This window comes from Pleurodeles waltl, chromosome 8 (assembly GCF_031143425.1).
Source record: "Pleurodeles waltl isolate 20211129_DDA chromosome 8, aPleWal1.hap1.20221129, whole genome shotgun sequence".
Lineage (NCBI taxonomy): Eukaryota > Metazoa > Chordata > Amphibia > Caudata > Salamandridae > Pleurodeles > Pleurodeles waltl.
The window spans coordinates 541024981-541052862 of record NC_090447.1 but is presented as its reverse complement, the minus strand read 5'-3'; the positions used below and the strand labels follow the sequence as shown (position 1 = coordinate 541052862).

The following is a 27882-nucleotide window of genomic DNA, read 5'->3' as shown; positions in this document are numbered from 1 at the left end:
TCTACTCCATAGTGGTTTCCTGAAACTACAACAAAATAGGTATCTTTTTTGCCTCTGCCTTAAAACAGCCATGTCTTGAGCTTCTTATAAAATATTGTTAATTATGAAGTTTCTGAGGGAATCAGTTAGCCCCTTCCATATATTTGGCCACTGGAATGCAAAAGATTGGCCTCCCATGCGTGCACGTTTCACTCAAGGAACTGCGCATAGAGATTGATCAGTGGACCTTAGTGTCTGACAGGGTTTATGCGCTTTTATCAGTTTTTGTATGTACTTTGGGCCCTTCCGCACTCTAGTTTTGTGCACATAGCATAGGGTCTTGAATTTAATTCTTTTCTCTATAGGTAACCAATGTAGTTTTTGTATCAGACCTGATGCAGAGGGGTTTTTCAGGAGCCTAAACAGCATCCTTGCTGCCGAGTTCTGGACAACTTGCAGCCATTGAGTAGCAGCTGTACCTGCTTGAAGAACGTTCCCGTAATCCAGCCTAGAAATTACTAGTGCCTGATTCACTGTTCTCTGGGCATACATTGTAACTGCCAAATAATTTTTCAAAGCCACTTTAAAGCAGAACAGCACATATGCGCAAATGTTGTCACCTGTGGCTTCATTGACAGCTTATTGTCCATAATGATCCTCAGATTTTTAGCCTTAGATACAGGCACTAGAAGAGAACCCAAACTTTCCGACCACAGATTCTTGGCTAATACATGAACCTCTGTCTTCCCTCCATTAAGCTTAAGTGAGTGCCTGTCCATCCACTCCACAATCAACCTTAATCCAAGAGTTCAAGGTCTGAGTTGTCTCTCTGTGCAGAAAACAATGAAAAGATGATTTGAGTCTCATCTGCATATGAAAGTAACATGAGACCATAACTTTCCACTAAGTCCGTTTATGGGTGTACATTGATGTTAAACAGTACTGACTTAAGGATGATCCTTGAGGAACTCCTGAAGTAAGGGGATACTGCTCAGACACTTGTTGAGAACATTTGAAATGACCAGTCTAGTAGAAAGGAAGCCATCCAAACAAGAGCCATTCCCTCCAATCCTAACTCAGTCTTTCCAGTACAGTTGTATGTTACACAGTAATAAATGCAACGCTGAAATCAAGTAGTAACAGTGCTGCCATTTCGCCTCTGTCTAGGGGTCACCTAAGTTGTTCAGTGACTCCAGCTGAGCTGACTCATTACTGTGTTGTTTCCTGAATCCTGACTGAGAAATATGAAGGCCCTCGTGTCTCCAAGATGCTATATAGTTGACCATTGATCTGCTTCTCTATTATTTTGCCATAATGGGAAGCAGAGACACTGGTCTATAATTGACCCAGTTGTCATGTTCTAAATTAGGTTTCTTTAGTAAAGGCCGGATCATAGCACGTTTCCATGCTTTTGGATCTCTGTTTTAGTGAGGAGTTAATGAGCTCCACCAGTAGCTACAAATTATCTGAAACTAAAACATTCATCTTGTGTGCAGGCAACAGGTCTTCAGGTGATCCAGATTTAATGGATGATAATACCGACATAAATTCTGTATGGCCCGATATATTCAAAGACCTCTGTTTGTCTTCTTTTCTAAGGTCTTGGGCTGTATGATCTTTAAACCCTGATTTCACTGATTTACTTTTTAGCTGAGAATGATCTTTCTCCTAGTTTCAATATCAACTGTATGCCTGCAACTTTTTTTTTTCTCACAAAAAAGCAGGCTATTCCCTCACATTTTGATTGAGACAGCTTCTGGTCTTGGGAGGTTACTCAGATCAGAGAGTTTGCTTACCGCCTTAAAAAGGGTTTTAGAGCATTTTTTAGCTGTGTTGATTTGTTCCAATTAATAAAGAGTATAGGCTGTTTTACAGTTCCTGTGATATATATATATTTTTTAAACAAGTTTATATTTACTTTTGTTCTCATCATCATACTCCCTCCTCCACTTTTTTTTGGCACCTGGCTTTCTCTGTCCCCAGTGCCTCTGTAAACTATTGGCTGGGGGATAGCATTAGGCTTGGAGCGTGGTTTCTATCGGTAGCACAATATTTAAAGCATCCCGCTATCTATAGCTGCTTGGTCCGACTCCACCCCTTGCCCTATTCTGGGTCTAGAATTCCTTAACTGGTTGTTTAAATTAGGGATATTTAGCCAAGACCATTTTCTCTATGCTCACTGGGCCCTGTCTACTACTTTGGCAACCTCCTTACCAACCCATATCGAAAAAGGTATTGCGTAGTGATCTGACCATACTAGCGAGATAGCAGGACTAGTTTCTAATGACTGTATATTTGAAAAAACAGGGCCCAACAGATGTCCCACTTTATGCATGGGTCCCTCATTCATCAGGTCCAAGTCCATACCTTTAAGATCTTCAACCATCAATTGCCCTATGACACATATTATCCTCCAAGTGCATGTTCAAATCTCTCAATAACTTAAAATTTGGGGCTCTGAGAATCTCTGGAGCAAGTATATATGGGAGTGACAAGTACCAGTGACCAGCATAGCCTGGATGTCTGTAAATTAGAGTACCTGTTACTGTGAAGCTACGGGTGAATTTTAAACAGAGCAACATTGCTTCACATGCTGGCATGTCTATTTATTTATTAGTGCATTAATAGTTCCTTTTTAACACAATGGCTACTCCACCTCCCAGTTTCCCTATTCTGTCCTTTCTCACTATAACAGTTTAATGGCATAGCCACAATCATGTCTGGACTTGATGCCTCATGTAACCATTTCGCTATTAGAAACAGGGCATCTGGTGAATGGTCCACCAGAAAATTTTAAATATGCTTTTGGTGGTTTGGTAGTGAGCATACGTTTATGGAAAAGAAACCAAACTTTCTTCCATGCGCTTTATCTATATATGTAGTCATCCCATTATCCAATTTATGTATGGTTTGTGTCTGAGCCTCCTACCCCTGTGTAGGCATGGCAAAATTAAAGAAATTACACTTTTGCCCATTCTTACCTAACTCTATAGCTGATGTACATGGCTCCAGACACCCTGGATGTAGCCCTCTTAACTGGTCTGCCAAAAACACCTTTCTTTCTGATCTAAAACTGACAGAATTCCCAGCCGATTTACCTGTCTTCACACAGACAGGCGCAGTTGGGCTTGCCTTTGGCACCCCAGCGGCGTGTCCATGCCCCACTGCCCATTAAATAGATGGCCGGGCATGCAACAACTGGTGCACTAACCCTGAAAATGGTGGCTGGTCTCAACCTGTCAGTGAGGCACTGAACACAGCTAAAAACCTAGAACGTTTACGGGCGCAATACACCTACCAGTCCCTTCCCTTCCACAGAGCAGTGCCTTAACCATAACTTAAGTAAAAGGAGCTAAAATGTGAAAAAGGACGGTGCAACAGAAAAGTAACAAACTTGCCAAAATAAAAGGTAAACATGTCACTCAATTTGTTTTTAAAGAAAATAGAGCTGGAGCAGGTTGTAGGCATTAATAAAGTGTGTAAAAGCAGATTAATGACGGCAGCAAAAATACCTTAATGTGACATATGGCCACCTCTTAGTATTAATTACCATATAATGGGATATAAGTGGGCACATGGTGGCAATGGTTGCTATATGATAAGATAAACAAACGGTTACAGCCATATGATAACACTACCCAAAAGACATAAGGGCAGCTATCTTTAAATATTTATCTCCACCTACGTGAACAATACTGGGAGTCTTTAGAAAGAGAAAACTTTAAAGCCTATCTAAACACACCTTTTATTTCTCATTTTCCAAAATGTTTTATTCACATTTCAGTAAATAAAAACACGGAAGAACGTCAGCAGGTAACAGTACAGCATTCAAAGAAAATACTACACTGTCTGTTTGAGGCATCCTGACAATGCAGACTTTCAATCTTTTTTTATCCTTTCTGGAAAGGAGAATAGAGGGATTTTAGAGGTGACTAAGTTATAAATAACAAAGGAAATGTGTGTGTTTTTAGAAAACTAGACAGAATGTGTGTTCTCTTTGTGAAACATTCCTGTTAGACCCGACATCCTTGGTGTAGTTTAACCCCTAACTGTTTGCCTTCAGACCTCCTATTTTGCTGACATCGGTTTTGCTGGTCTGAGGACTCTGCACACTTTACCACTGCTAATCAGCCTAAAGTGCTTACGCTTTCTCCTTAAAAACTGGTAGAATTGGCTTATATCTAATCGCTGGGTATATTTAATTAACTTGTAAGCCCCTAGTGAAGAGACATTAACTGTTCCCAAGGCCTATAAATTAAATGCTACTAAATAGGCCTGCACCACTGATCCACCCACTTTAAATTTAAACAATTCTCGGGCCTGCCATTGCAGCCTGTGAGTGCAGATCTTAAAGGACCTTTCAACCTGGAAAAATAAACCTTTTGGCAGCCCCAAAGCTTCTTTTTTAATACATATGTCACGCCTCAAAGAGGCGGCCCTGGACAGCCCAGAGGAAAAGGGAGCAATGTTTTCTTTTTAAAAACGGACATGTACTTTTAAGTTTTGCGTGTCCTGGTAGTGAAAAACTCCTAAAGTTTGTTTTTCACTACAGCAAGGCCTACCTCTCACATAGGATAAATTGGAGTTACCTTATTGCATTTTAGGAGAATAATTTCCAAATGGGAACAGGTAACCGGCTCATGTTTGGTGTCTTTGACACTGATGAAAAATCATAACAAACTTGGATTTTCAATTACAGTTTTGAAAATGTCACTTTTAAAAAATGAAGAAAGACTGTTGTGCTGCCAAAAGGACTGCCAGTCTACTGGACTGCTGCTTTGAAGGACTGATGCAGTGCTAATCAGCTGCCCCCAGCCCTCTTACCTGGGTCAGGGGGACCAGACCTGCATCTCTTGAAGCCAGAACCCTAGAGTGACTTCAAGGGCTAATTAGCAGGTATCCTGATCTAAAGTCTCAGGGACATAAGAGGCTTCTAACAACTCTGCACCTGGCCTCTCTTATTTGTGAGTCTACACTGCCTCCCCAGTCCAGGAACCTTGGAAGTGGGCTTAAGGTGCTCTGCCAGCCTCTGATGCATCTCTCATGTGGCGTGAACCTGAGCAGAACTGATGCATTGCCACTGCTGCAAGGATTGGGCCCACTGCAAAGACCTGCATCGCCTCAAAGCCCATTGGAACTGCCACTGTGCAATGCATCCTCTGCCCAGGCCCTCACATCCCTCATTGAAGGCAGCATAGCCGGTGCAAGACTCTGCATCGCAGCTCCTCGGAACAGACAGTTTGCCTCAATTGCACAATGCGTCTTCGACTCTGGACTTCACATCACAAACCCTCATTGACAGGATCCTCGATGATGCCACAGGACCTTGCACCACAGGCTTGCCGCATCTTGGAACTAACGCATCGCTTTGGCTGCACAATGCATCTTCGACGTGGATTTTGTCAGAAAAGCTATTGCCAGCTTTTTAAGTTCTTCCCTCAGCAAAAAACAATTCATTCCACTTTTCCTTGTACCCACGTTGGTTGCAGTGGCGTCCTCACTCTGGTGGCTTCAGGTTTAACTGCCACTCAAGATGGTGGCCGCAAATCCTTTTAAGGTCTGCTCTCTAGTGTTTCTACCTTAGTCTCGTGCTGAAGCTTCCCTCCAGCTGTTTCTCTCTGGGAACCCTGCACTTCAACTGTCATGAGGAGAATGAGCAGTGTTCCCGAAGAACAAGTTACTTACCTTCGGTAACGACTTTTCTGGTGGATACATTAGCTACCTGTGGATTCCTCACCTAATGAATACTCCCATGGCGCCAGCATTCGACGGAAATCTTCTTACTAGTCTCTGCACGTCGACGAGGACGTCACTCTAGCCCACGCGACGCCGTCTGACGTCATACAGGCAATAAGAGGTCCTCGACGACGTGCGGACGTCAGTACCAATCATTTTTTACGTGCATGAGAACAACCAGGCAATGCAATGAAAGAGCAAGGCAACATCCCATTATATTGTAAAAATACACAACATTGCATGAATAACTGTAAATCTTTTATATATATATATATAACTCTCTCTTTTTAAAAATATATACACACATCAAGTATATACACAAAGATATATACATATATATAAATATATTATATACAACATCTATTGCACCCTCAAAGACCAAGAGGAGCGCACTCAAGGATTACTTGGTAAGACCAGAAAGGCAACGGGGAGGCGGGTGGGACCGTGAGGAATCCACAGGTAGCTAATGTATCCACCAGAAAAGTCGTTACCGAAGGTAAGTAACTCGTTCTTCTGATGGATACAACTACCTGTGGATTCCTCACCTAATGAATAGAGTCCCAAAGCAGTACCACGCCCGGCGGTGGGTGCCTAAATGGTCAAACCAAGAAATCCTGCAGCACTGACCGTGCAAAATGGCCGTCTCTTCTAACCTCAGAATCCAAACAGTAATGTTTTGCAAAAGTGTGAAGGGACGACCAAGTTGCGGCCTTGCAGATGTCGACCACAGGAACACCCCTGGCCAAGGCCGAAGTGGCCGACTTAGCTCTGGTGGAATGAGCTCTAATGCCCTCAGGAGGATCCTTCTTTGCCAAAGAGTAACAGGCTTTAATGCAAAGAACAACCCACCTGGATAGTGTTCTCTTGTGGACTGCCTTTCCTCTCCTCTTGCCCACGTATCCAATAAACAGCTGATCCTCCAGCCTGAAATCCTTTGTTCTATCAATAAAGAAGCTCAACGCTCTCTTTGGGTCCAGACGGTGCAGTCTTTCTTCCTCTTTGGAAGGATGAGGCGGAGGATAGAACGTGGACAAAGTAATTGCCTGAGCCAAATGGAAGGGTGAAACAATCTTCGGGAGGAAAGCAGCCTTGGTCCTCAACACCACCTTATCCCCATAAAAAGTTGTATAAGGGGGCTTTACTGATAAGGCCTGCAACTCACTCACTCTCCTTGCTGATGTTATAGCTATCAAGAAGACTGTTTTTAAAACCAAATACCTTAAGGGGCAAGAATGCATAGGTTCAAAAGGGGACCCCATAAGGAAAGTCAGGACCAAGGACAAATCCCATTGCGGCATAACGAATGGCTTTGGAGGATATTTATTTAGAAGACCTTTCAGGAATCTGATAACAATAGGAGATTTAAATAAAGATGGTTGGTCTGGAAGACATATGAAGGCTGACAAGGCCGATAAATAACCCTTAATGGTAGCCACTGCACAACCTTTCTGCGCTAGAGACAGAGCAAAAGACAAAACGTCCGATAGATGAGAATGCAAAGGATCAATCTGCCTCTCTCCACACCACGCAACAAATTTAGACCACCTATTAGCGTAGATAGATTTAGTGGAGTGTCGCCTGGCCGCTAATATAACATCCACTACCTCAGGCGGGAGAGAGAAGGAACTCAGGTTGCCCCGTTCAATCTCCAGGCATGTAGGCGCAGACTCTGGAGGTTGGGGTGTAGAACCTGCCCCTGCGACTGCGAGAGGAGGTCTGCCCTGAAAGGGAGACGGAGCGGAGGGCACATTGAGAGTTGGAGAAGGTCGGAGTACCATACCCTCCTTGGCCAATCCGGAGCTATTAAGATTACTAGAGCCCGGTCTTGGCGAATCTTCCTCAATACTCGAGGAATCAAGGGTATGGGAGGAAACGCGTAAAGCAACTGGCCGCACCAGGTTATTTGAAACGCGCCCCCCAACGCTCCCTGCATCGGATACTGGAGGCTGCAGAACAACGGACAATGCGCGTTCTCTCGAGTGGCAAACAGATCTACCCGAGGAAATCCCCACCTCTGGAAGATTAAACGGACTTGATCTGGATGGAGACGCCACTCGTGGTCTGCCGAGAAATGGCGACTGAGACTGTCCGCACGCACGTTCAAGACTCCGGCCAGATGGTTTGCTATCAAGCAAATCTGATGGTCCTTTGCCCAGGACCATAGTCGAAGAGCTTCTCTGCAGAGAAGGTACGACCCCACTCCTCCCTGCTTGTTTATGTACCACATCGTGGTAGTATTGTCCGTTAGGACCTGTACCGACTGACCACGAAGGGAAGGGAGGAAGGCCTTGAGAGCCAGACGTACAGCCCGTAACTCTAACAGATTGATGTGAAACATCTGTTCCTCTGGAGACCAAAGACCTTTGATCTCCAGATCCCCCAGATGAGCTCCCCCCCCTAGAGTGGAAGCATCCGTTATGACTGTGGCCACTGGTGGCGACTGCTGGAACGGCTTTCCTTGTGAAAGATTGTTGCTTGCAATCCACCATCTCAAATCCACAGCAGCATCTCTGGAGATCTTGACAGTACCCTCTAGATCCCCTTTGTGTTGAGACCACTGCCTTCGGAGGCACCACTGAAGAGCCCTCATGTGCCAGCGAGCATGCGTGACCAACAGAATGCAGGAGGCAGGAGGCAAAAAGACCGAGCAGACGAAGGACCTTGAGAACTGGAACTACCGCTCCATTTTGAAACATTGGAACCAAATCCTGAATATCTTGAATCCGCTGAGGCGGAGGAATGGCCCGACCCAATGTTGTATCCAGTACTGCCCCTATGAACAGGAGGCGCTGAGAGGGCTCTAGGTGAGATTTGGGCTCGTTCACCGAAAAACCCAGGTCGAACAACAACTGGGTTGTTGACTGCAGATGATGCGACACAAGCTCCGGGGACTTGGCTTTGATCAACCAGTCGTCCAAGTAAGGGAATACTGCTATCCCCTTCCTTCTGAGTTCTGCCGCAACCACCGACATCACCTTCGTGAAGACTCGAGGTGCTGAAGTAAGACCAAACGGAAGGACCGCAAACTGATAGTGTTGCGATCCCACCACAAACCGGAGATACTTCCTGTGTGACTTGAGTATCGGGATATGAAAGTAAGCATCCGGCAAGTCGACAGACACCATCCAGTCTTCCCTGTTCAACGCCAAAAGCACCTGTGCTAGGGTCAGCATCTTGAATTTTTCCTGCTTGAGGAACCAATTCAAGATCCTCAGGTCCAGAATTGGTCTCAAACGACCATCCTTCTTGGGAATCAGGAAATACCTTGAGTAACATCCTCGACCCCTTTCCTGCTCTGGGACCAACTCCACCGCGCCCTTGGAAAGGAGGGCTTGTACCTCCTGTTCTAGCAGCAGGAGGTGTTCTTCTGAACAATAAGAAGGGCTGGCGGGATGAGGGGCGGGAACTCCCGAAAGGGAAGGGTGTAGCCTTTTCCCACAATACTGAGAACCCAAGTGTCCGTTGTAACAGTCTTCCATTTGGTGAGAAAATGCCGTAATCTTCCCCCTACAGGAGAGGAGTGAGTGGGAAACGGTGGAAGCCTAAGGCTGCTTCCCCTGCTGCACCCCGCCAGAGGATGAGGAAGAGGCAGAGTGCTGCTGAGAGGCTCCTCTGGTGCGGACCCTACCTCTCCCCCTGAAAGATCTATAGGGATGGGAAGAGGCAGGTTGCTGATATCTTCCCCGAAAGGAAGAGGAGGAAGAGCCACGCCCAAATCCACGAAACCTCCTGAAAAATCTGGAAGAGGCCGTGGAAGAAGGAGCTTGGAGCCCTAACGACTTAGCCGTGGCCCTGCTTTCCTTAAAACGTTCCAAGGCCGAATCAGCCTTGGCTCCAAACAGTTTGTCCCCATCAAACGGGAGATCCAACAATGTGGACTGTACATCTGCAGAAAAGCCCGAGTTACGGAGCCAGGCCTGTCTCCTTGCCACCACAGTTGTGCCCATTGCTCTGGCTACCGAGTCGGTGGTATCCAGTCCCGTCTGGATAATCTGGGTCGCAGCAGCCTGGGCATTTGAGACAAGATCCAAAAGACCCTGGGGAAGCTCTGTAAACGATGAGGAAATGTCATCCATCAGAGCATGAATATACCTCCCCAGGATACAGGTTGCATTGGTGGCTTTTAACGCCAGACTGCAGGACGAAAAAATCTTCTTCGACTGTGCCTCTAGCTTCTTTGAATCTCTGTCCCCAGGCACCGTCGGGAAAGAACCAGGCGCTGACTTGGATGAACAGGAGGCCTGCACCACCAAGCTCTCCGGCGTAGGGTGCCTAGATAGAAACCCAGGGTCAGTCGGAGCCGCCCGATACCTCCTGGCCACGGCTCTGTGAACTGCTGGGGAAGATGCCGGCCTCTTCCACACCTCTATCACCGGATCCAGCAGAGCGTCATTAAAGGGCAACAGAGGCTCCGCCGCAGCTGAGGCCGGATGTAGCACCTCTGTTAAAAGGTTTTGTTTAGCTTCCACCACCGGCAAAGGCAGGTCCAAAAAACTAGCTGCCTTCCGTACCACTGCATGAAAGGAAGCAGCCTCCTCAGTATATTCCCCCGGGGACGAAAGATCCCACTCAGGGGAAGTGTCCAGCCCACTGGCCGACTCCAGTCCACGCAGCCCATCACCCGAGTCCTCTAGCTCTCCTTCCTCCAGGGCTCGTTGGTACTCCTGCTCTTCTAATACACGGAGAGCACGTCTCCTGGAATGAAGTCGCTGTTCAATACGCGGAGTCGACAATGCCTCCGCCGAAGTCGAAGATCGGCGCCGATCTTCAGAAGCCACCGACGCCGCGTCCGGCGCCACAGGTAACTTCGGCGCCGACAAAAGAGCAGCTGAAGCAGATGGACCCACCGGAGTCACAGGCCGAAATCCCGACTTCGACGTCGACGGGATGGAAATCCCCGGGGCCAATCCTTGTGAAGCCACCGGAGCGGCCACCGGCGCCGACACTGGCGTCGAGCCCACGTTCCCAAAAGGGAGAAAGGGCATAAAGGGTGCCGGCCGAAGAGGCGCAGGATCACCCAAAGAAAAGGCCAAAGGCCCAGCCGGAGCACCCCCTGGAGCCATCTGTTGGAAGATGGCATACATCGCATTCAAGAATGCGGAACTATTGGCTCCAGGGGTGGGAAAAGCCGGATACTGAGGTGCCTGTCTCGGAGGCGACCCCGACGCCGGCCTCGGCGTCTGCGCCGGAGAAAACACCTGAGGCTCCAATACCTCAATCACCGACGCCTGTCCAGGTGAAGTTGGAGACGCCGGAGAGGGCAACGGCGTCGAAGGATGCGGCGTAACCGTGGGACTGATCTCCCATGTCCTTCGGCGCCGATCCGAAGACCTGGAACGAGTCTCCTTCGAATGACGCCGAGATTCTCTACGGCGCCGGGAGTCTCGATGACGCCGATGTCTTGGAGAAGAAGACTTCTTGTGATGCTTCTCCTTCGATTTAGCCATAAACAGCTTCGCCTCACGTTCCTTGAGGGCCTTTGGATTCATGTGCTGGCATGAATCACAAGTCGAGACGTCGTGGTCGGAGCTCAAACACCAAAGGCAATCGGAATGAGGATCCGTCACCGACATCTTGCCTCCACACTCACGACAAGGCTTAAATCCAGACTTTCTCTGCGACATTATTACCACAGCGAAAGACTACGCAGCAAAAATACACTGTAACCAAAAAAGTAACAGTTGCTCCCTCGAAGATAACCGTTTCGAATGCACGGAAAAAAGGGAACTGACGTCCGCACGTCGTCGAGGACCTCTTATTGCCTGTATGACGTCAGACGGCGTCGCGTGGGCTAGAGTGACGTCCTCGTCGACGTGCAGAGACTAGTAAGAAGATTTCCGTCGAATGCTGGCGCCATGGGAGTATTCATTAGGTGAGGAATCCACAGGTAGTTGTATCCATCAGAAGTGCTTCGTTTCATAGAGAATTCTTACAGTTTTGAGTAATTAATAATTTTTCTTGTTACAGTGTGCACACCAGCTACTTTTTCCCTTTTGAAGAAGCTCAATTATTTCCATCTTCCAACAACTGGCTATCGGCTTTCAGAGGAGAATTTGTTTTGGCTTAACAGAACTTCAAGCAGCTGCAGTAAGGAATCCTTTTGTATGATTTCCAGACTTGGCCAATATATATATGTACATATATATTCAAGAAATCTTTGCTTTGGAGACTTGTCAGTCTTAGAGACAAACCTCAGTGTTCAGACTAATTCCTAGAGATTGTGATTGAGAAAACTGAACCTTGAGAAGGAGTTTTCGTTTCCTGTAAAAGACATTAGTAGTTTGTATATTTGTGAACTTTTGAACTGTTCTCCAGAGAACCTTGGAAGCCTCTGACTCCTGGAGAAAAGAAGCTATTAAGTTAACAGTGTTCTCAGAGAGAGGCTAGTTTCTCAAAAGATACAGGTTAGGCCAATAGAATTGGGTGAAGGTGAATGGCTGACTGGTTGAATGCGCAGGAGGAATGTACTTATCTATGCTCTTTTCACCCGACTGCAGGTCCTTCCTTTAAAGAAATCCCAAGAAGAAGAAAGGCGCAGGTTTTCAGAGACACACTGAATATCCTATCTTCAAGTGGGAAACACAGGCTGGAACTGGATCTGAAGGCAGTCTCTCTTTCTATTCCCATTCCCTTTCCCGTCTAGCGGATGCAGGGTTCAGATAATCAGTTAAAGTCTGAGCACGGATCAGTTGGAGGGAGCTGGGTAAAAGGCATCTGCTCCTGTGGAAGTTCGATTTAATGGGTAATCTGACAGATTTTCACGACGCTCCACAAACCAAGATTTAACGTGCTTTGTTCAGTGAGCCTGACTGGGTCCTTGTAGCTGGCCCGTGTGCCACTGCAGTTGGCCTGAATCTTCTGACTTTGTACCAGTCCAGCACAACCAGATATCCAGAGTTGACACTTTGTGCTTTTTGGTGCAATTTTCAGTGAAATTGCACATCTCCAGTACTACTGATTGGATATTTGTTGTTTTCATCTTGTTTTCTTTATTAGAAGGAGTTTTATTTTCTAACTTGGTGTGGGATAGTTATTGCGTGGTGTTTTCACTTTATTACTGTTTGAGTTGTTGCACAAATACTTTGCCTCTAAGCTAAGCCTGCCTTCTCTGTGCCAAGCTATCAGTGGGTTGAGCACAGGTTAATTTATGATTGGCTTGTGCCTCACTGTTACAATGACTGTGGTTGCCGGTTCACTAGGGCTCACACCTCAGTCAACCAACAACTTAATTTCTTACAGATCTGAATTGTAAGTGTTCCAGGTTCACCAACATGCAGAGCTGTTTGGTGTTTAAGCCTATCAATGAATTTCATGACGGAGACCAAAATCATTTAGAAACTAAAATTTGATAACTAAGTCTTGAGGAAAAAAGCGTATGTTAGGAAAAAGGCAATGTACTATTTAGAAGTTTTTTTCTATAAAACAAAGGTGACATTTTGTGAGTCGAATGACAATGAGTCTTGCAGATATTTGGGGCATAATTAGACATTTACTTGATATTTTAAGGCTGAAAGATCAACCTATCCTAGTGTTCCTCAAAGAATCCACTTCATTGCTGCTTTGGCAGCAGTTTCATGACTTTGGTGATGGCGTTTTATGATCTATATTGATAGCAATTTAATTATTTACTTAACTGCTGTCACACGGCGAACTTATAAAATGTAACTAGTTCTCCAGTCTAAATATGTTTTATTTTGAGCAGAATCCTGCTATTTCATTCCAAGAAATGTGCTCAGTTTAACTCTTCACCAGCCCATCTTTCAGAGTAGCTTTTTATTCCTATTAGTAGAAATGATCTACTTCGAAGGGGCAGGCTAGTAAAATGAAATTAAGCTGAAGCTAGGAGCAGGCTGTGTCAGATTTAACACTAATTTTATGTTGAGAGTCTGTAAATCCTATGATTAGATACAAATTATATTCTAAACTGTGCTTTTTAAAGCAGTTTTCACCCTTGGAGCAGTGTAGATTTTGCTGCAACCCCTGACGTCACAATCATGATCTATATGTATTCATAAAAAGAATATGCATGATTTAACATTCAACTAAAGATAAGTGGTGCACGCAACATCAAAAGTGAAGTGTATTCACTGTAATGTTAGGAAGAATGTATATCATGTACCTTAAATTTACTGAATGAAATGTAATCAATGAGTATATAACCATCCTCTTTAATTAAATGTATTTGCATTAGAAACGATAATTTATGTAGTGTGTGCAATGTTTCATAGGTTAATAATGAAATGTACTTCTCCATCATAGTTAGACTTGTGTATTAACGTTTGCTGCACTACCGTTTTACTAATTGTCTGAGAGAAAACGTCCTTGAAGGAATACACAGAGAGACCAAAGAATGAGATGACTGTCTCGTATCCACACATTATGCAAATCTGTTACACCATCACCACCTTTGCTACACCAATCACTACATCTTCCAGGGAGAGCTGAACTTCCAACTCGAAGACTAACAACGCCAACTTCACAGCGCTCATCGAAAATCTAAGCACTATCGGCCTCAATCAACTGGTTTCTGCCCCCCACCCACGTTGCAGGACACACAATGGACCCAATCCTCTCCACCAGCGAAATAACTAGGTTCACCCACACAACCAACCTTACATGGACTGGTCACTGCGTAGTACACATCTCCATCCATCTACAACATGACACCAGACCCAAACCTCACACCCTCCCATGTGGCAACTGGAGCAAAGTCACAGAAGCCACCACCCTTCAAAACACCAAACCACCACCGGCGGACACCCTCAAACAACAAATACGAAACCTCTCCAACTGGCTTACCACCGCCGCAGACATCGCAGCCCCCCAAAAAAGATCTTCAAGCAAACAACCCACCAAACAAGCCACCTGATTCACCCCCAAACTACAAGCAACAATGCAGGACCCTAGAGAGATGCTGGCACATCAACAAGACCACTACCAATCTCGACTCCTTTAAGTCTGCCATCAAATCCTACCACACCCAACTCAGGATCACCAAGAAACAAACTCAACTCCTGCATCCTAAGCCAGCTCCAACTGCCCCAGAGAACTCCAACATAGTCAGAGAATTCTCCTACCCCACTGCCACTATTATCACCGTCCACGCCTCCAAACCTCCCTGCAACAAGCTCTCCGACTACTTCCACAAGAATATCATCAACATCTACAGCAATTTTCAGACCCAGTTCTCCAACCCTGACTCCCTTGGCACCCCAACCAACATCACCATCCCCCGAATCTTTTAATGGAAGCAGCTCTCCACAGAAGACACCTCCAATCTCATGAACTCCATCCACTCTGGATCTCCCACTAACCCTTGACCACACCACCTCTACAACCTAGGCTAAGAAGAAATATCACCTACCCTCACAGAGATCTTCAGCACCTCCCTCACCATTGCCACCTTTTCTGATGCCTGGAAATACTCTGAGATCAAACCCCTACTAAAAAAAACCTCAGCCGACCCCAGCGAACTCAAGAATTACCACGAGATCTCACTGCTCCCGTTCCCCACCAAGGTCCTGGAAAAATCAATCTACAGTCAGCTCAACCACCACCTCAAACAGAACCACCTTCTTGATCCCTCCCAATCCAGTTTCTGACCCAGCCAAAGCACAGAGACAGCTCTCGTGGCAGCTACTGACGACATCAGTAACATCTTAGACCTCAGCAGAACAGCAGCCCTCATCCTCCGGCAGAGTTTTGCACTGTCTCCCACCACACCCTTATCACCAATTGTAGGAGGCTGGACTGGCTTGTAGTGAGTACCAAGGGGTACTTGCACCTTGCACCAGGCCCAGTTATCCCTTATTAGTGTATAGGGTGTCTAGCAGCATAGGCTGATAGATAATGGTAGCTTGTCAGAGCAGCTTAGGCTGAACTAGGAGACGAGTGAAGTTCCTACAGTACCACTAGTGTCACTTGCACAATATCATAAGAAAACGCAATACACAGATATACTAAAAAATAAAGGTACTTTATTTTTATGACAATATGCCAAAGTATCTCAGAGTGTACCCTCAGTATGAGGATAGCAAATATACACAAGATATATGTACACAATACCAAAAATATGCAGTATAGTCTTAGAAAATAGTGGAAACAATGTATAGTTACAATAGGATGCAATGGGGACACATAGGGATAGGGGCAACACAAACCATATACTCCAAAAGTGGAATGCGAACCACAAATGGACCCCAAACCTATGTGACCTTTTAGAGGGTCGCTGGGACTATTAGAAAATAGTGAGGGTTAGAAAAATAGCCCACCCCAAGACCCTGAAAAGTGAGTGCAAAGTGCACTAAAGTTCCCCAAAGGACATAGAAGTCGTGATAGGGGAATTCTGCAGGAAAGACACAAACCAGCAATGCAACAACAATGGATTTCCAGTCGAGGGTACCTGTGGAACAAGGGGACCAAGTCCAAAAGTCACAAGCAAGTCGGAGATGGGCAGATGCCCAGGAAATGCCAGCTATGGGTGCAAAGAAGCTGCTACTGGACAGTAGAAGCTGAGGATTCTGCAGGAACGACAAGGGCTAGAGACTTCCCCTTTGGAGGATGGATCCCCCACACCGTGGAGAGTGGTGCAGAAGTGTTTTCCCGCCGAAAGACCGCCAACAAGCCTTGCTAGCTGCAAATCGTGCGGTTAGGGTTTGTAGATGCTGCTGTGGCCCAGGAGGGACCAGAATGTCGCCAATTGCGTCTGGGGACAGAGGGGGCCTTGAGCAAGACAAGGAGCCCTCTCAGAAGCAGGCAGCACCCGCAGAAGTGCCGGAACAGGCACTATGAAGAAGAGTGAAATGGTGCTCACCCGAAGTTGCACAAAGGAGTCCCACGTCGCCGGAGACCAACTTAGAAAGTCGTGCAATGCAGGTTAGAGTGCCGTGGACCCAGGCTTGGCTGTGCACAAAGGATTTCTGCCGGAAGTGCACGGAGGCCGGAGTAGCTGCAAAAGTCGCGGTTCCCAGCAATGCAGTCTGCGTGGGGAGGCAAGGACTTACCTCCACCAAACTTGGACTGAAGAGTCACTGGACTGTGGGAGTCACTTGGACAGAGCTGCTGGATTCAAGGGACCTCGCTCGTCGTGCTGAGAGGAGACCCAGGGGACCGGTGATGCAGTTCTTTGGTGCCTGCGGTTGCAGGGGGACGATTCCGTCAACCCACTGGAGATTTCTTCAGAGCTTCTAGTGCAGAGAGGAGGGAGACTACCCCCACAGCATGCACCACCAGGAAAACAGTCGAGAAGGCGGCAGGATCAGCGTTACAGAGTTGCAGTAGTTATCTTTGCTACTTTGTTGCAGTTTTGCAGGCTTCCAGCGCGGTCAGCAGTCGATTCCTTGGCAGAAGGTGAAGAGAGATGCAGAGGAACTCGGATGAGCTCTTGCATTCGTTATCTAAGGAATTCCCCAAAGCAGAGACCCTAAATAGCCAGAAAAGAGGGTTTGGCTACTTAGGAGAGAGGATAGGCTAGCAACACCTGAAGGAGCCTATCAGAAGGAGTCTCTGAAGTCACCTGGTGGCACTGGCCACTCAGAGCAGTCCAGTGTGCCAGCAGCACCTCTGTTTCCAAGATGGCAGAGGTCTGGAGCACACTGGAGGAGCTCTGGACACCTCCCAGGGGAGGTGCTCGTCAGGGGAGTGGTCACTCCCCTTTCCTTTGTCCAGTTTCGTGCCAGAGCAGGGCTAAGGGGTCCCTGAACCGGTGTAGACTGGCTTATGCAGAAATGGGCACCAAATGTGCCCATGAAAGCATTTCCAGAGGCTGGGGAGGGTACTCCTCCCCTGCCTTCACACCATTTTCCAAAGGGAGAGGGTGTAACACCCTCTCTCAGAGGAAGTCCTTTGTTCTGCCATCCTGGGACAAGCGGGGCTGGACCCCAGGAGGCCAGAAACCTGTCTGAGGGGTTGGCAGCAGCTGCAGTGAAACCACAGGAAAGGCAGTTTGGCAGTACCAGGGTCTGTGCTACAGATCACTGGGATCATGGGATTGTGCCAACTATGCCAGGATGGCATAGAGGGGGCAATTCCATGATCATAGACATGTTACATGGCCATATTCGGAGTTACCATTGTGAAGCTACATATAGGTAGTGACCTATATGTAGTGCACGCGTGTAATGGTGTCCCCGCACTCACAAAGTCCGGGGAATTGGCCCTGAACAATGTGGGGGCACCTTGGTTAGTGCCAGGGTGCCCTCACACTAAGTAACTTTGCACCTAACCTTTACCAGGTAAACGTTAGACATATAGGTGACATATAGGTGACTTATAAGTTACTTAAGTGCAGTGTAAAATGGCTGTGAAATAACGTGGACGTTATTTCACTCAGGCTGCAGTGGCAGGCCTGTGTAAGAATTGTCAGAGCTCCCTATGGGTGGCAAAAGAAATGCTGCAGCCCATAGGGATCTCCTGGAACCCCAATACCCTGGGTACCTCAGTACCATATACTAGGGAATTATAAGGGTGTTCCAGTAAGCCAATGTAAATTGGTAAAATTGGTCACTAGCCTGTTAGTGACAATTTGAAAGAAATGAGAGAGCATAACCACTGAGGTTCTGGTTAGCAGAGCCTCAGTGAGACAGTTAGTCATAACACAGGTAACACATTCAGGCACACTTATGAGCACTGGGGCCCTGGGTGGCAGGGTCCCAGTGACACATACAACTAAAACAACATATATACAGTGAAAAATGGGGGTAACATGCCAGGCAAGATGGTACTTTCCTACACCAATCTACATGCTCCTCTTACTTCATTGACTGCACACACAGGATCCTCCTCCGTCCCTTCATCTTCGCCCCAAACGGCATCAATTGCAGAGTCCCCGGGGGCTCATCCCTCACAGCCCCACCCTCTTCAACATCTACAAGGCTCCGCTAGTGGGCCTCGTCCACACCCACGGCCTCAACATCATCTCATACAAGAAAGACACCTAGCTCGTCCTCTCCCTCACCAAAGATGCCACCTCCATCCAAGCCAACTTCCAGGGCACCATGACTGACATCACACCTGGATGAAGGACAACTGCCTCAAACTCAACTCGGACAAAACAGAAACACAAATCTTCAGACACAAGCCCTCCCCATGTGATGACACATGGTGGCCCGCAGCCCTCGGCCCCCCCCACTACCATCACAGACCACGCACGCGACCTTGGGATCATTCTGGACACCCACTTCACAATGAAAAAACATGTTAACAATGTCTCTGCAGCCTGTTTCAACACCCTCTGCATGCTGCGCAAGATTTTCCACTGGATTCCGCTCTCCACCAAGAGGACTGTCACACAGGTCCTCATCACCAGTCGCTTAGACTACAGCAACTCACTCTATGTCAGGACCACCAAACAACTTCTAGGAGGCCTCCAGATCATCTAGAACACCGCACACAAAATCGCCCTCGACCTCCACAGAAGAACCAACATCACTCCCTACCTCAGGGCCCTCCCCTGGCTGCCTTTTTATCAAAGATGCCTGTTAAAGCTCCTCATGCCCGCATGCCGAGCCCTCCACAACACCGGACCCTCCTACATCAACCAGCACCTCAAATTCCACCAGCCCACCAGAGATCTCTGCTCGGCCTCCCTCGCCCATGTCTCCCACATCTGATGCGAACCCCTTGGAGGAAGCTCCTTCTCCCACCTTGCCACCAAATCTTGGAATGACCTCCCCCACCTGCTTCCGGATCACCCCTTCCCTGAAGGACTTCAAGCAGCAACTCAAGACCTGACTTTTTGATCAGAACCCCCACCAGAAGGACTGTCCCCACAGCACTAAACCAGCACTCAGACTCCATGGGGTGCCAAGCCCGCGCTCTACAAGAACCCACTGACTGATTGAAATGATGTCCAGGGGACCAAGGACAACAACATTCTCATGACTTGTGTGAGAAAAGGAGTAGATGTTTCAAGTTACACTGTGGGACAGGAGAATATAATGGAGCACGTGATAGTGTGACCAGGAAGGTGATAACCTGATTGGATTTTATGGTATAATCTAGGGCTTTCACTGACTGATTGTAGGACACTTTCCCCTGGACTTTGAGAGGTACAGGCCTCTCACTTTACCCTTTGTCCCTGTGCTTTGCAGAGTATGGCTTAGTCCTACACTTAACTCTCTAAGAAAACTTTTGACTGAGCTTCTGAAAAGATGACACCTTCATCTTTTCCATTTATTTTTGCATTATTCCTGCTCTTCACCTTTTGCCCTTAGGTCTTTTAGTTCAATTTTTGTTTTTGCCATAGTCTAGACTTCTAGGAGATTTTTGCTAATTGCCCAGATATCAATTTAGTGAGATGATTTTAACTTGTACTCATGTGTAAGAGGAAGAACGAAAATTATTTTCCGAGCTCTAGATACTGCTTTTGATATTTTGTATTGCAGTGACCAGAGTTTTTGGTTTGTCTTATGACAATTTGTCTATCTTTCGTCTGATTATTTGGTTACTCAATTGCTATTCCGTATCTTCACAGTATATTTGTAAAATGTATTTACATTAACCAGAGTGCTAATTTGTAATAAACCCTATAAATTTTATTTCAGATTTGGTGTTTCATTGTGTGGCCAAATTGCTTACACTATAAATTAATGTTGCCGTATTGTTACCTAACCTCCTAGTTAATCCTCTTGCAGAGAAAAAGATTGTCGACATTATGAAAAGAGCATACAAATGCTCCATCCTCCCTATTGCTTCCCCTTCTAAAACTGACAAACACCAAAAGTATTGGGGAAAGACCGGTTTGCTTCGCTATGAAGTACTAAAATACTTCACGAGATTCCCGTTGGAAAACAGGCTTGTGTTTTAAACTGCTTTCAGCTGTCTTTGGAGGAGGAGATGGGGCTTGAGAGAGCTAGGACTGCTTGCTCGTTGCAAAACGATTAGGGTATTAATGAAATTCCTTCTTGAAAGCTCACTGGTCCACAAGGCTCTCACCAACATTAATGTGTCTCCTTGGTCATGTTGTGAGCCTTTCTCACTCTTGACTTACTTTGTGAGAGAACTTCCAGCAATTATGAAAAAACAAATAGCTTCAAAATGCTAATATCCATTTGAAATCATCCATCATATGATGCTATTAGACCATACCAGAATGGCTGAATCCCATAGATTAAATACCTGTAGGCAGTGCTTAATTCGGCACCTACTTTGGGGGACCAGCACTTATTTTATTTCACCAGATTTTCACCCACAGCAAGAGAAAAAAAAAATACAGGGGGTAAAAGCAGGAGGAACGGAAAGACAGAAAAAAAACATAATAAAGGGAGAAAGTACCAATGAAAAAAGCCTGAAAGAGTGAGATTAAAGGGGTATGAGATGGAATCAAGACTAAACTGCCTGGATTCTAGTCACCCTGATATACGTAGCACCGGCCACAGCCTTCTGAGCACAATTTTGGACACCAGCACTTATTTTACAAATTAAGCATTGCGTATAGGTATACCAACCGTTCTCTAGCTTCATCTCAATTAACTGTAAAGATGCACAACAAATGTTCTCTTACAGCAGACTTGAAAATAATTCATGCAAGGCCAACCAGTGGGCGCTCATTGCATGGTCTCCTCTAGAACAAGGTTCTAGCTCCATCAAATCTCCGTTCACAACTAGGCTTAATTCTATCTCATGTAGACCCAGACACTAACTCACTTGGTCTTAGGTACGACTGCATATGCTAGGAAGCTCAACAGCTGTGATAAAGTACACTCAAGAATGTGTCCGAAACTGCAGAACATGAAAAAAAATCCTGTGGGGCTTACCACTTCTCAAGATTACTTGTTCATCCGTGCGATGAACTGCCAAGTGTGGATACACAGTAAGAAGGCAGTTTTCAGCTGTCCCAGCAACCTGAAGCGGAAACCTAAAAATAAAAACAGACTGTGCTGAAAATGGGTGACCTCAACTTTGATTTACGAAAAATGCACACCTGCAGAAACTATTCTGGGTTACAATTAAATCATAAATACGTGTTTATTTGTTAATTTTAGTAAAGTGCAACATTATTTGTTGTTACTTTAGAGCCCTAGACTGGAAGACCAAACGGGACAAGTAAAGCGGCGCCCAACTGAAACACATCCAGAGAGATAAGATCCCGACTGATATTTTCAATGCAAACTGAAGCGTATATATTAATCATATTTCATAAATAAGATATATTGGCTACATTAGGTACACGAAATTAATTAAATACATGCAACACGTTAAAGCACAGCAGAAGCGACTAAATAATATGAGCATTTAGCATATGTTTCAACATTTTGCTAAAAAAATGGTTAGTTACCCCAAGCTTTACCATCACTAAGACCAATTTATAAAGTGCATACACTCTAATAATAAGTTGATCCAAGCTTAGAAACACAAAGAACATTTCATACAGTGCAATGCCATTGACAGTAATTATACCTATCTAGCAAGTACAGACCAACCTACAAAATCCAGTCAATTCCATGTTTCCGCTAAGCCCAATCTGCTAATGGTGCTCAGATCACAGATCCCAGTTTCCTAGCTCTACTACCTTTCACATACATAAGGTTTTCTAAACTGTACATATTGAAGAGTCTAGAGGGCCACTGCTGAACTGTAGGTGGCTCCAGACTGAGCCGGACTGCTGCTTTGATCAATCTTGCTACTGCCATGGCTATAAATGTAAAGTAGGACATACCCTTGTGCCCCTGGATATGACTACTGATCCCAAATAACATGGGGGGGTGGGCATTTCTATTTTTATACCAAGTGCTTCCTCTAAGAAAGCCTCAATCCCCGCTCTTAGCAGTTATAATTTCACACATGAACAAAATATGTGAGTCATATTCTCTGGTCCTGCCCTGCACCGAAGGCAGTGATCATCGGGTGTCTTATTCCAGCTGAACATTTTAGCTGGTGTATAATACAAAATGAAAAAAACGCTGTCATAAAGCGCTGGCTCTTTAGGTATGCAGTTATTAACACTTCAAAGCTAAGCTCCAGTGAGTTGTATAAATCAATGTTCATGGCCCCAAGTCTATTCTCTTATCTTTCTACTTGCTGCTGTATATCATCTCGTACTGTATCAATCAGAGCATTATGTATTCCCCCGATCATAGCCACCTTGTTACCCTTCATAGACTCCAGAACAAGATTTTGGAAACCAAAAGTTACCCATTACCAAGCTCCATGGTGAAATTCCTGCTCTGCAAGTAATTATAAAAGTATTGCACAGGGAATCCAAATTTCAGTCGGAGGTCAGCAAACACATTTTTTATTCATAAGATGTCCCCCAGCCAGACAACTCCTGCCCACTCCCATGCACTACAAACAGTATCATGAAATATAGATGGGTAGATAGATGATATTTTTACCTGGGTGTATTAATTATACTGGGTGATCCAGATTTTTGCTCCAAGTGATTTCCAGATTTTAAAAGCCACCATATAGGTTTCAAATTTAACTTGCTTATTATAACTGCACTCTAAATTTGGGCCTTGCCTATGAGTAGCTCATAAATTGATAATAACTCAGTCCGATCTACCGTGGAACCCCCCCTATTTGTAATCAAAATCCCCATGTGCTGTAAAAAGGATGCCCAATAATAATATCTGAAATTCGGCATTGTACAACCACCTCTATTTCTAGGAAGCACCAGTTATTCTGGGGAGCTCTGCACTCTTTTAAACCGCCACATAAAATCAGAGCAGATTACTCTGATCTGTTCAAGTCAATTTGTTTCTTCCTCGAGTGGTATTGCTTTAAGCAGGTATGGGAATTTCGATAGTATAATCATTTTAACAACTTTGCGCCTACCCACTAATGTTAAATTGAGGTTGCTTATTGTACTTAGATCCTGCCTAACGTTTGCGCAAAAATGATATTGTTGATTTTACCAACTTCCGCTTTGATACTAATCCCTAAAAATATTGCATTTCCAGTCGCCTAATGTCAGTGAAGGTGATGTCCTTCATGCAGACCACCTTGGTCTTCCCTTTATTAAGACGGTAACTGCAGAAAGCCCCAAATGACTCAGCTTCCTTTTCCCCTCATGGGACACACAGGTTCTGTAGTAAGCACCACAATGTCATTAGAGTATGCCAGAAATTTTGTGTATATCCCCTTTATACTCATTGACCTTATTGAAGCATTACCCTTTAGTTTATTATAGAAGGAGTCTATATATAGTGCAAAAAGAAGAGGAGAACACAGGCATCCCGGCCGAGTCTCCCTCGAGCATCACAATGTCATCCAACTCCCCTCCCCACATCTGCAATCTAGCCCCTGGCCTATGATATGGTACCTTTACATTTCTGATCAGACCGAGATGGACCCCCTTTTGTCTGAGTGTTTCCCACAAGTAATCCTGCAAGCTTTCAATGCACTGAGTAGGATCATAGCCACTGAACCCTTGTCTCCTCCACCACATCAAAAAGGGTAATTGCACATATTATGTGGTCTTTCTTCCCATGCATGGGAATAAATGCATGCTACCAAGAGGACACCAATGTGGCTATGATCCTACCCATCCTACCAAGAATTTTTGAATAAAGTTTAGCAGGGCTATTAATTCGCAAGTGTGATCTATAGGAGCTGGAATTCCTAGGGGGCATCCCCTTCTTTAAAAAGATCAAAATGTTTGTGCACCCATGAAGTGGGTGAACCCCCACTCCGCTGCACACCCAAAAAGATATCAGTCATATCTTTGGCTAGAAAGATTGTTCTATAGAATTCTACTGGAATTTTATCGGGCCTCACCGCTCTATCAACTGCCAATGAAAACAGTGCTAATTTAATGTTGTCACAGGTAATAGCAGTCTCTAGGGATTCACAGTGTTCTTTCCCCGATCCCCTTGTTGTAACTTTATCCAAAAAGGCTTACATCTGATTTAATGAAGGGGCTGTATCTTCTCTGTAATATTTCTTAAATACTCTAGCAGTAGCCCCTGTGTACTAGCCTGGCCCCCTCCCTGTTTAATATAACACCTTTACCCCTATTTGATTCATTCTGCCACGTACAAAGGGCCAGTACTCTACCAACACTCTCCCAATACTTTCAGGTTTCAACTCAGAGTCTGAAATGTTTCGGTGAGAGACCTTCTGTGGTAGCAATGTATCCTGACCTGAGCCACAATGATCTTCTGCTGGAGTTCCTGATCATTCTGCTTCTCCATGATCAATCTCATATGTGGCACTTCAAGATCAGAAAGCTCCAGATACAGTCTATTGATCGTGCTAGCCCTACGTCTTTGGTTATGAAAGCCATAGTTGATGATCTGCCTTCTAATTCCTGCTTTTAAAGAGTCCCACCCTGCACCTCAGAGCTGCTATGAACTCTTATCATATCATATGCTCCACAGTCAGGATTAAGAAGCAATTTTCTATCAAAGGTCCAACATTGTGGAGTCTTATCTGCCCACATACCAGTAATTTCTAAAATCAGGAGGTAATGATCTGCAAAGACCCTTGGGAGTCTCTTAATACTAGCATTATCAACCAAAGTTGGTGAAATAAAAAAAATTAAAAAAATTAAAAAAAAGAGTTCCGCCGCACATATTTCTTAGGTGGATGGGAGAAATATGTATAGCCTGGATCTGGGCTTTGATCCTGGCCCATAAGTCCACCAGCCCATGATCACTCAACAGCTGACAAATGGCCCTGTATACCCAGGGCTTTCTCCCACTATCTTGCTCTGGCTGCAAAGAGTTTGTAGTTACTTCCATATGGATTTTCAAGCCCCCACAGACTACCAAAAGGGTTGGCTATGAAATTAGAGCCATAGATGGAATATATAGTAAGGCTTGCTCCCCCCACCAATTTGACATATCACTATCGCCCATCTACCCAACCTACCCACAAGGGACCGTTTAGCCACTGCCAAACTGTATCTGCCAAGGACTGCAACCACCCTCTGCAGCAGGGCCCTGTGAAGTACAGGATAAAAGGGTATAGACCCTTATCCCTAGCCAGGCTTTCTTGTCCTGTGATGTGTGTATCTTGCTCACATATAATATCAGTCTTAAACATTCTGAATACTTCAGCAACATTCTGCCTTTTGGACCCATCATTCTACAAACATTAGCAGTGCAAATACATAATAATTTCTTAGCATGCATCATTACTAATAATCATTTTGCCTAAGGAAACAGCCGATCAAGCTTACTGTACCACCTTAAAACAATTAATATGAAAAATCTGGCAGTGGCGATTTGACAGTTCAATCCAATCTATATCAATACTGCGCCATTTTATTCTTTAAAAAACCCACCCCATCACCTCAGCCCAGCTCCCCTTGTGTTCGCCATCCCCCAGTCTCTCCCAAGCCATCCAGTCCCGCCCCACATAGTGAAGCTTTCAGACCTGGGATGGTCTGATTGATGGATTGTTTGCCCTCCCTTCCAGCCAGGGAAATTATTATATTATTTAATATATTTTATATAATTTATTAAATTATATTAAATTATTATATTTAACAATTGACGAATGACATGATGTTCCCTTGACCAAATAAACCAAGTAACATGATTAAGAAACATAGAAAATGAGAAAACAGATAAAAGAGAGAAGAAAGGCAAGTCATTTAAGGAGGGGGTCGATAGGTCGATTTAGGCCGCAGAGACCTGATTCCATCCCCCGGGTATTATATCACATGTACCTGGGTGCCCAGGGCACCCAGTATAGATTTATGGGAACCCCAGGGGGAGCCTCAAGACCCATGCGGTCCCAGATGGCTTCCCGTCCCCTGCGGGAGCCGAAATTGCACCCACATATGCAGAGAGATGCTGCAAATAGCAGCTCCATGTGTGTAGGAGCAATGTTTTCATCTCTTTCCCTGCCCGCATGTTGGAGGCAGGGAAAGCAGAATGTTTGCTTTTGCTTGGTGGGAGCTGGCAGCTCCTGCCAAGCAAAAGCAAAAAGCTACCTCCTGAGGGTGGGCAGCTCAGGAGGCAGCAAGAGTTGGCCCTGGGGGGTGGCGGTCTCCAGGGCCATGGAGGGCTCCAAGACTGGGGCCACAAGGTCCCACTCCATGTTTTATATTTTCCCCCAGGGAGGTGGTGGTCCCTGGAGATTGAGGTCCACACGGACTCACTCTGTAAATCATTTCACAGTCCTGGGGATAACATAGCATCTGAAATGACATCAATGAGGATAAGACTACATGGCAAGGGCATGAGTTATAGTTACAGAAACTGTTAAATCCTGCAGGATCTTTCACCAGGAAAAGATCTAGTCATGTCATACCTGTGAAGGAAATACTTAGTGGGAGACGCAGATTAACTTCAGTTTTTACAGCTGATGCTCTTGCATTCTCACTTAGAATCAAGAAAACAGGTAATGAATTGTTTCCCTTCTAGGAATCAACTAAAGGCCTAATTTCCCCCTAACAACACATTTGGTTCTATCAGCTATGCAGCAAACGTCACAATGACCCTAAAATAAAACATAGGGGAGGTATTAGGAATGGAAACATCACAGCAATAATGTCAAAAAGTATGCCAATATATCCCACCAACAAAGAGAAGCGTGTAAAATTATACAAGTTACAAAATAATACATACCAAGAATACGACCCAATACAGGCTGAAAATGTTTCTTCTATAGAGATGACTGCTGGATGAAGTGTAGTATGTCAGATACAATTCACCTATTTGGTGGGCTTTCACAGTGATACTTTACTTTTAACAAGATACGTAGTTCTATTAAGAGTTACCACATGCCACATGACCTGGGGTTGTGATACAGGGCCTACATTATTAAGGGGGGGTTGAGATGACTTACAATAATTGGGCTTTGATTGTTCATGTGTTGGTGGCAACACAGGAAAGTCATCCTCCCAGTCACTTAAGGAGTGAACTGGAAAACTATGGATAATCATGGTCATGGAAACGATTGCAAATGTTGTGAGCAACAAGAGATCTGCTTTCTGGAAACCATTGAATATTCACTTGCAGAGTTATCTTCCCTCATTGGCATAGTCGAGAACACACCCAGCTCTGACTCACTAAGGTTTGGTGGTACTGTGAAATACAGGGATATTATACAACCTAAATGATCGGAAGGCTACAGTCAGGTGAAATATGACAGTACTTTGCAATTTTACCGCAGTGTGTATAAGGCAAGCTAGAAATTACTGTTCATCTCTTTAGAGACCTGAAGGGGGAGGCAAATGTCGTGGGAATTGCCCAATATACACACATGTTGTATCAA

The 27882-nt window shown here is 45.3% G+C and overlaps 1 protein-coding gene across 1 annotated transcript in view; it reads right to left on the bottom strand.

Moving 5' to 3' along the window:
* CFAP47 (cilia and flagella associated protein 47) overlaps positions 1–27882 on the bottom strand; it is a 2216809-nt gene that overhangs the window by 1815197 nt on the left and 373730 nt on the right. The window contains exon 27 of the mRNA XM_069204610.1: positions 21471–21571. Coding sequence (XP_069060711.1) covers positions 21471–21571 — 101 coding nt within the window. The remainder of the gene's footprint in view (positions 1–21470; positions 21572–27882) is intronic.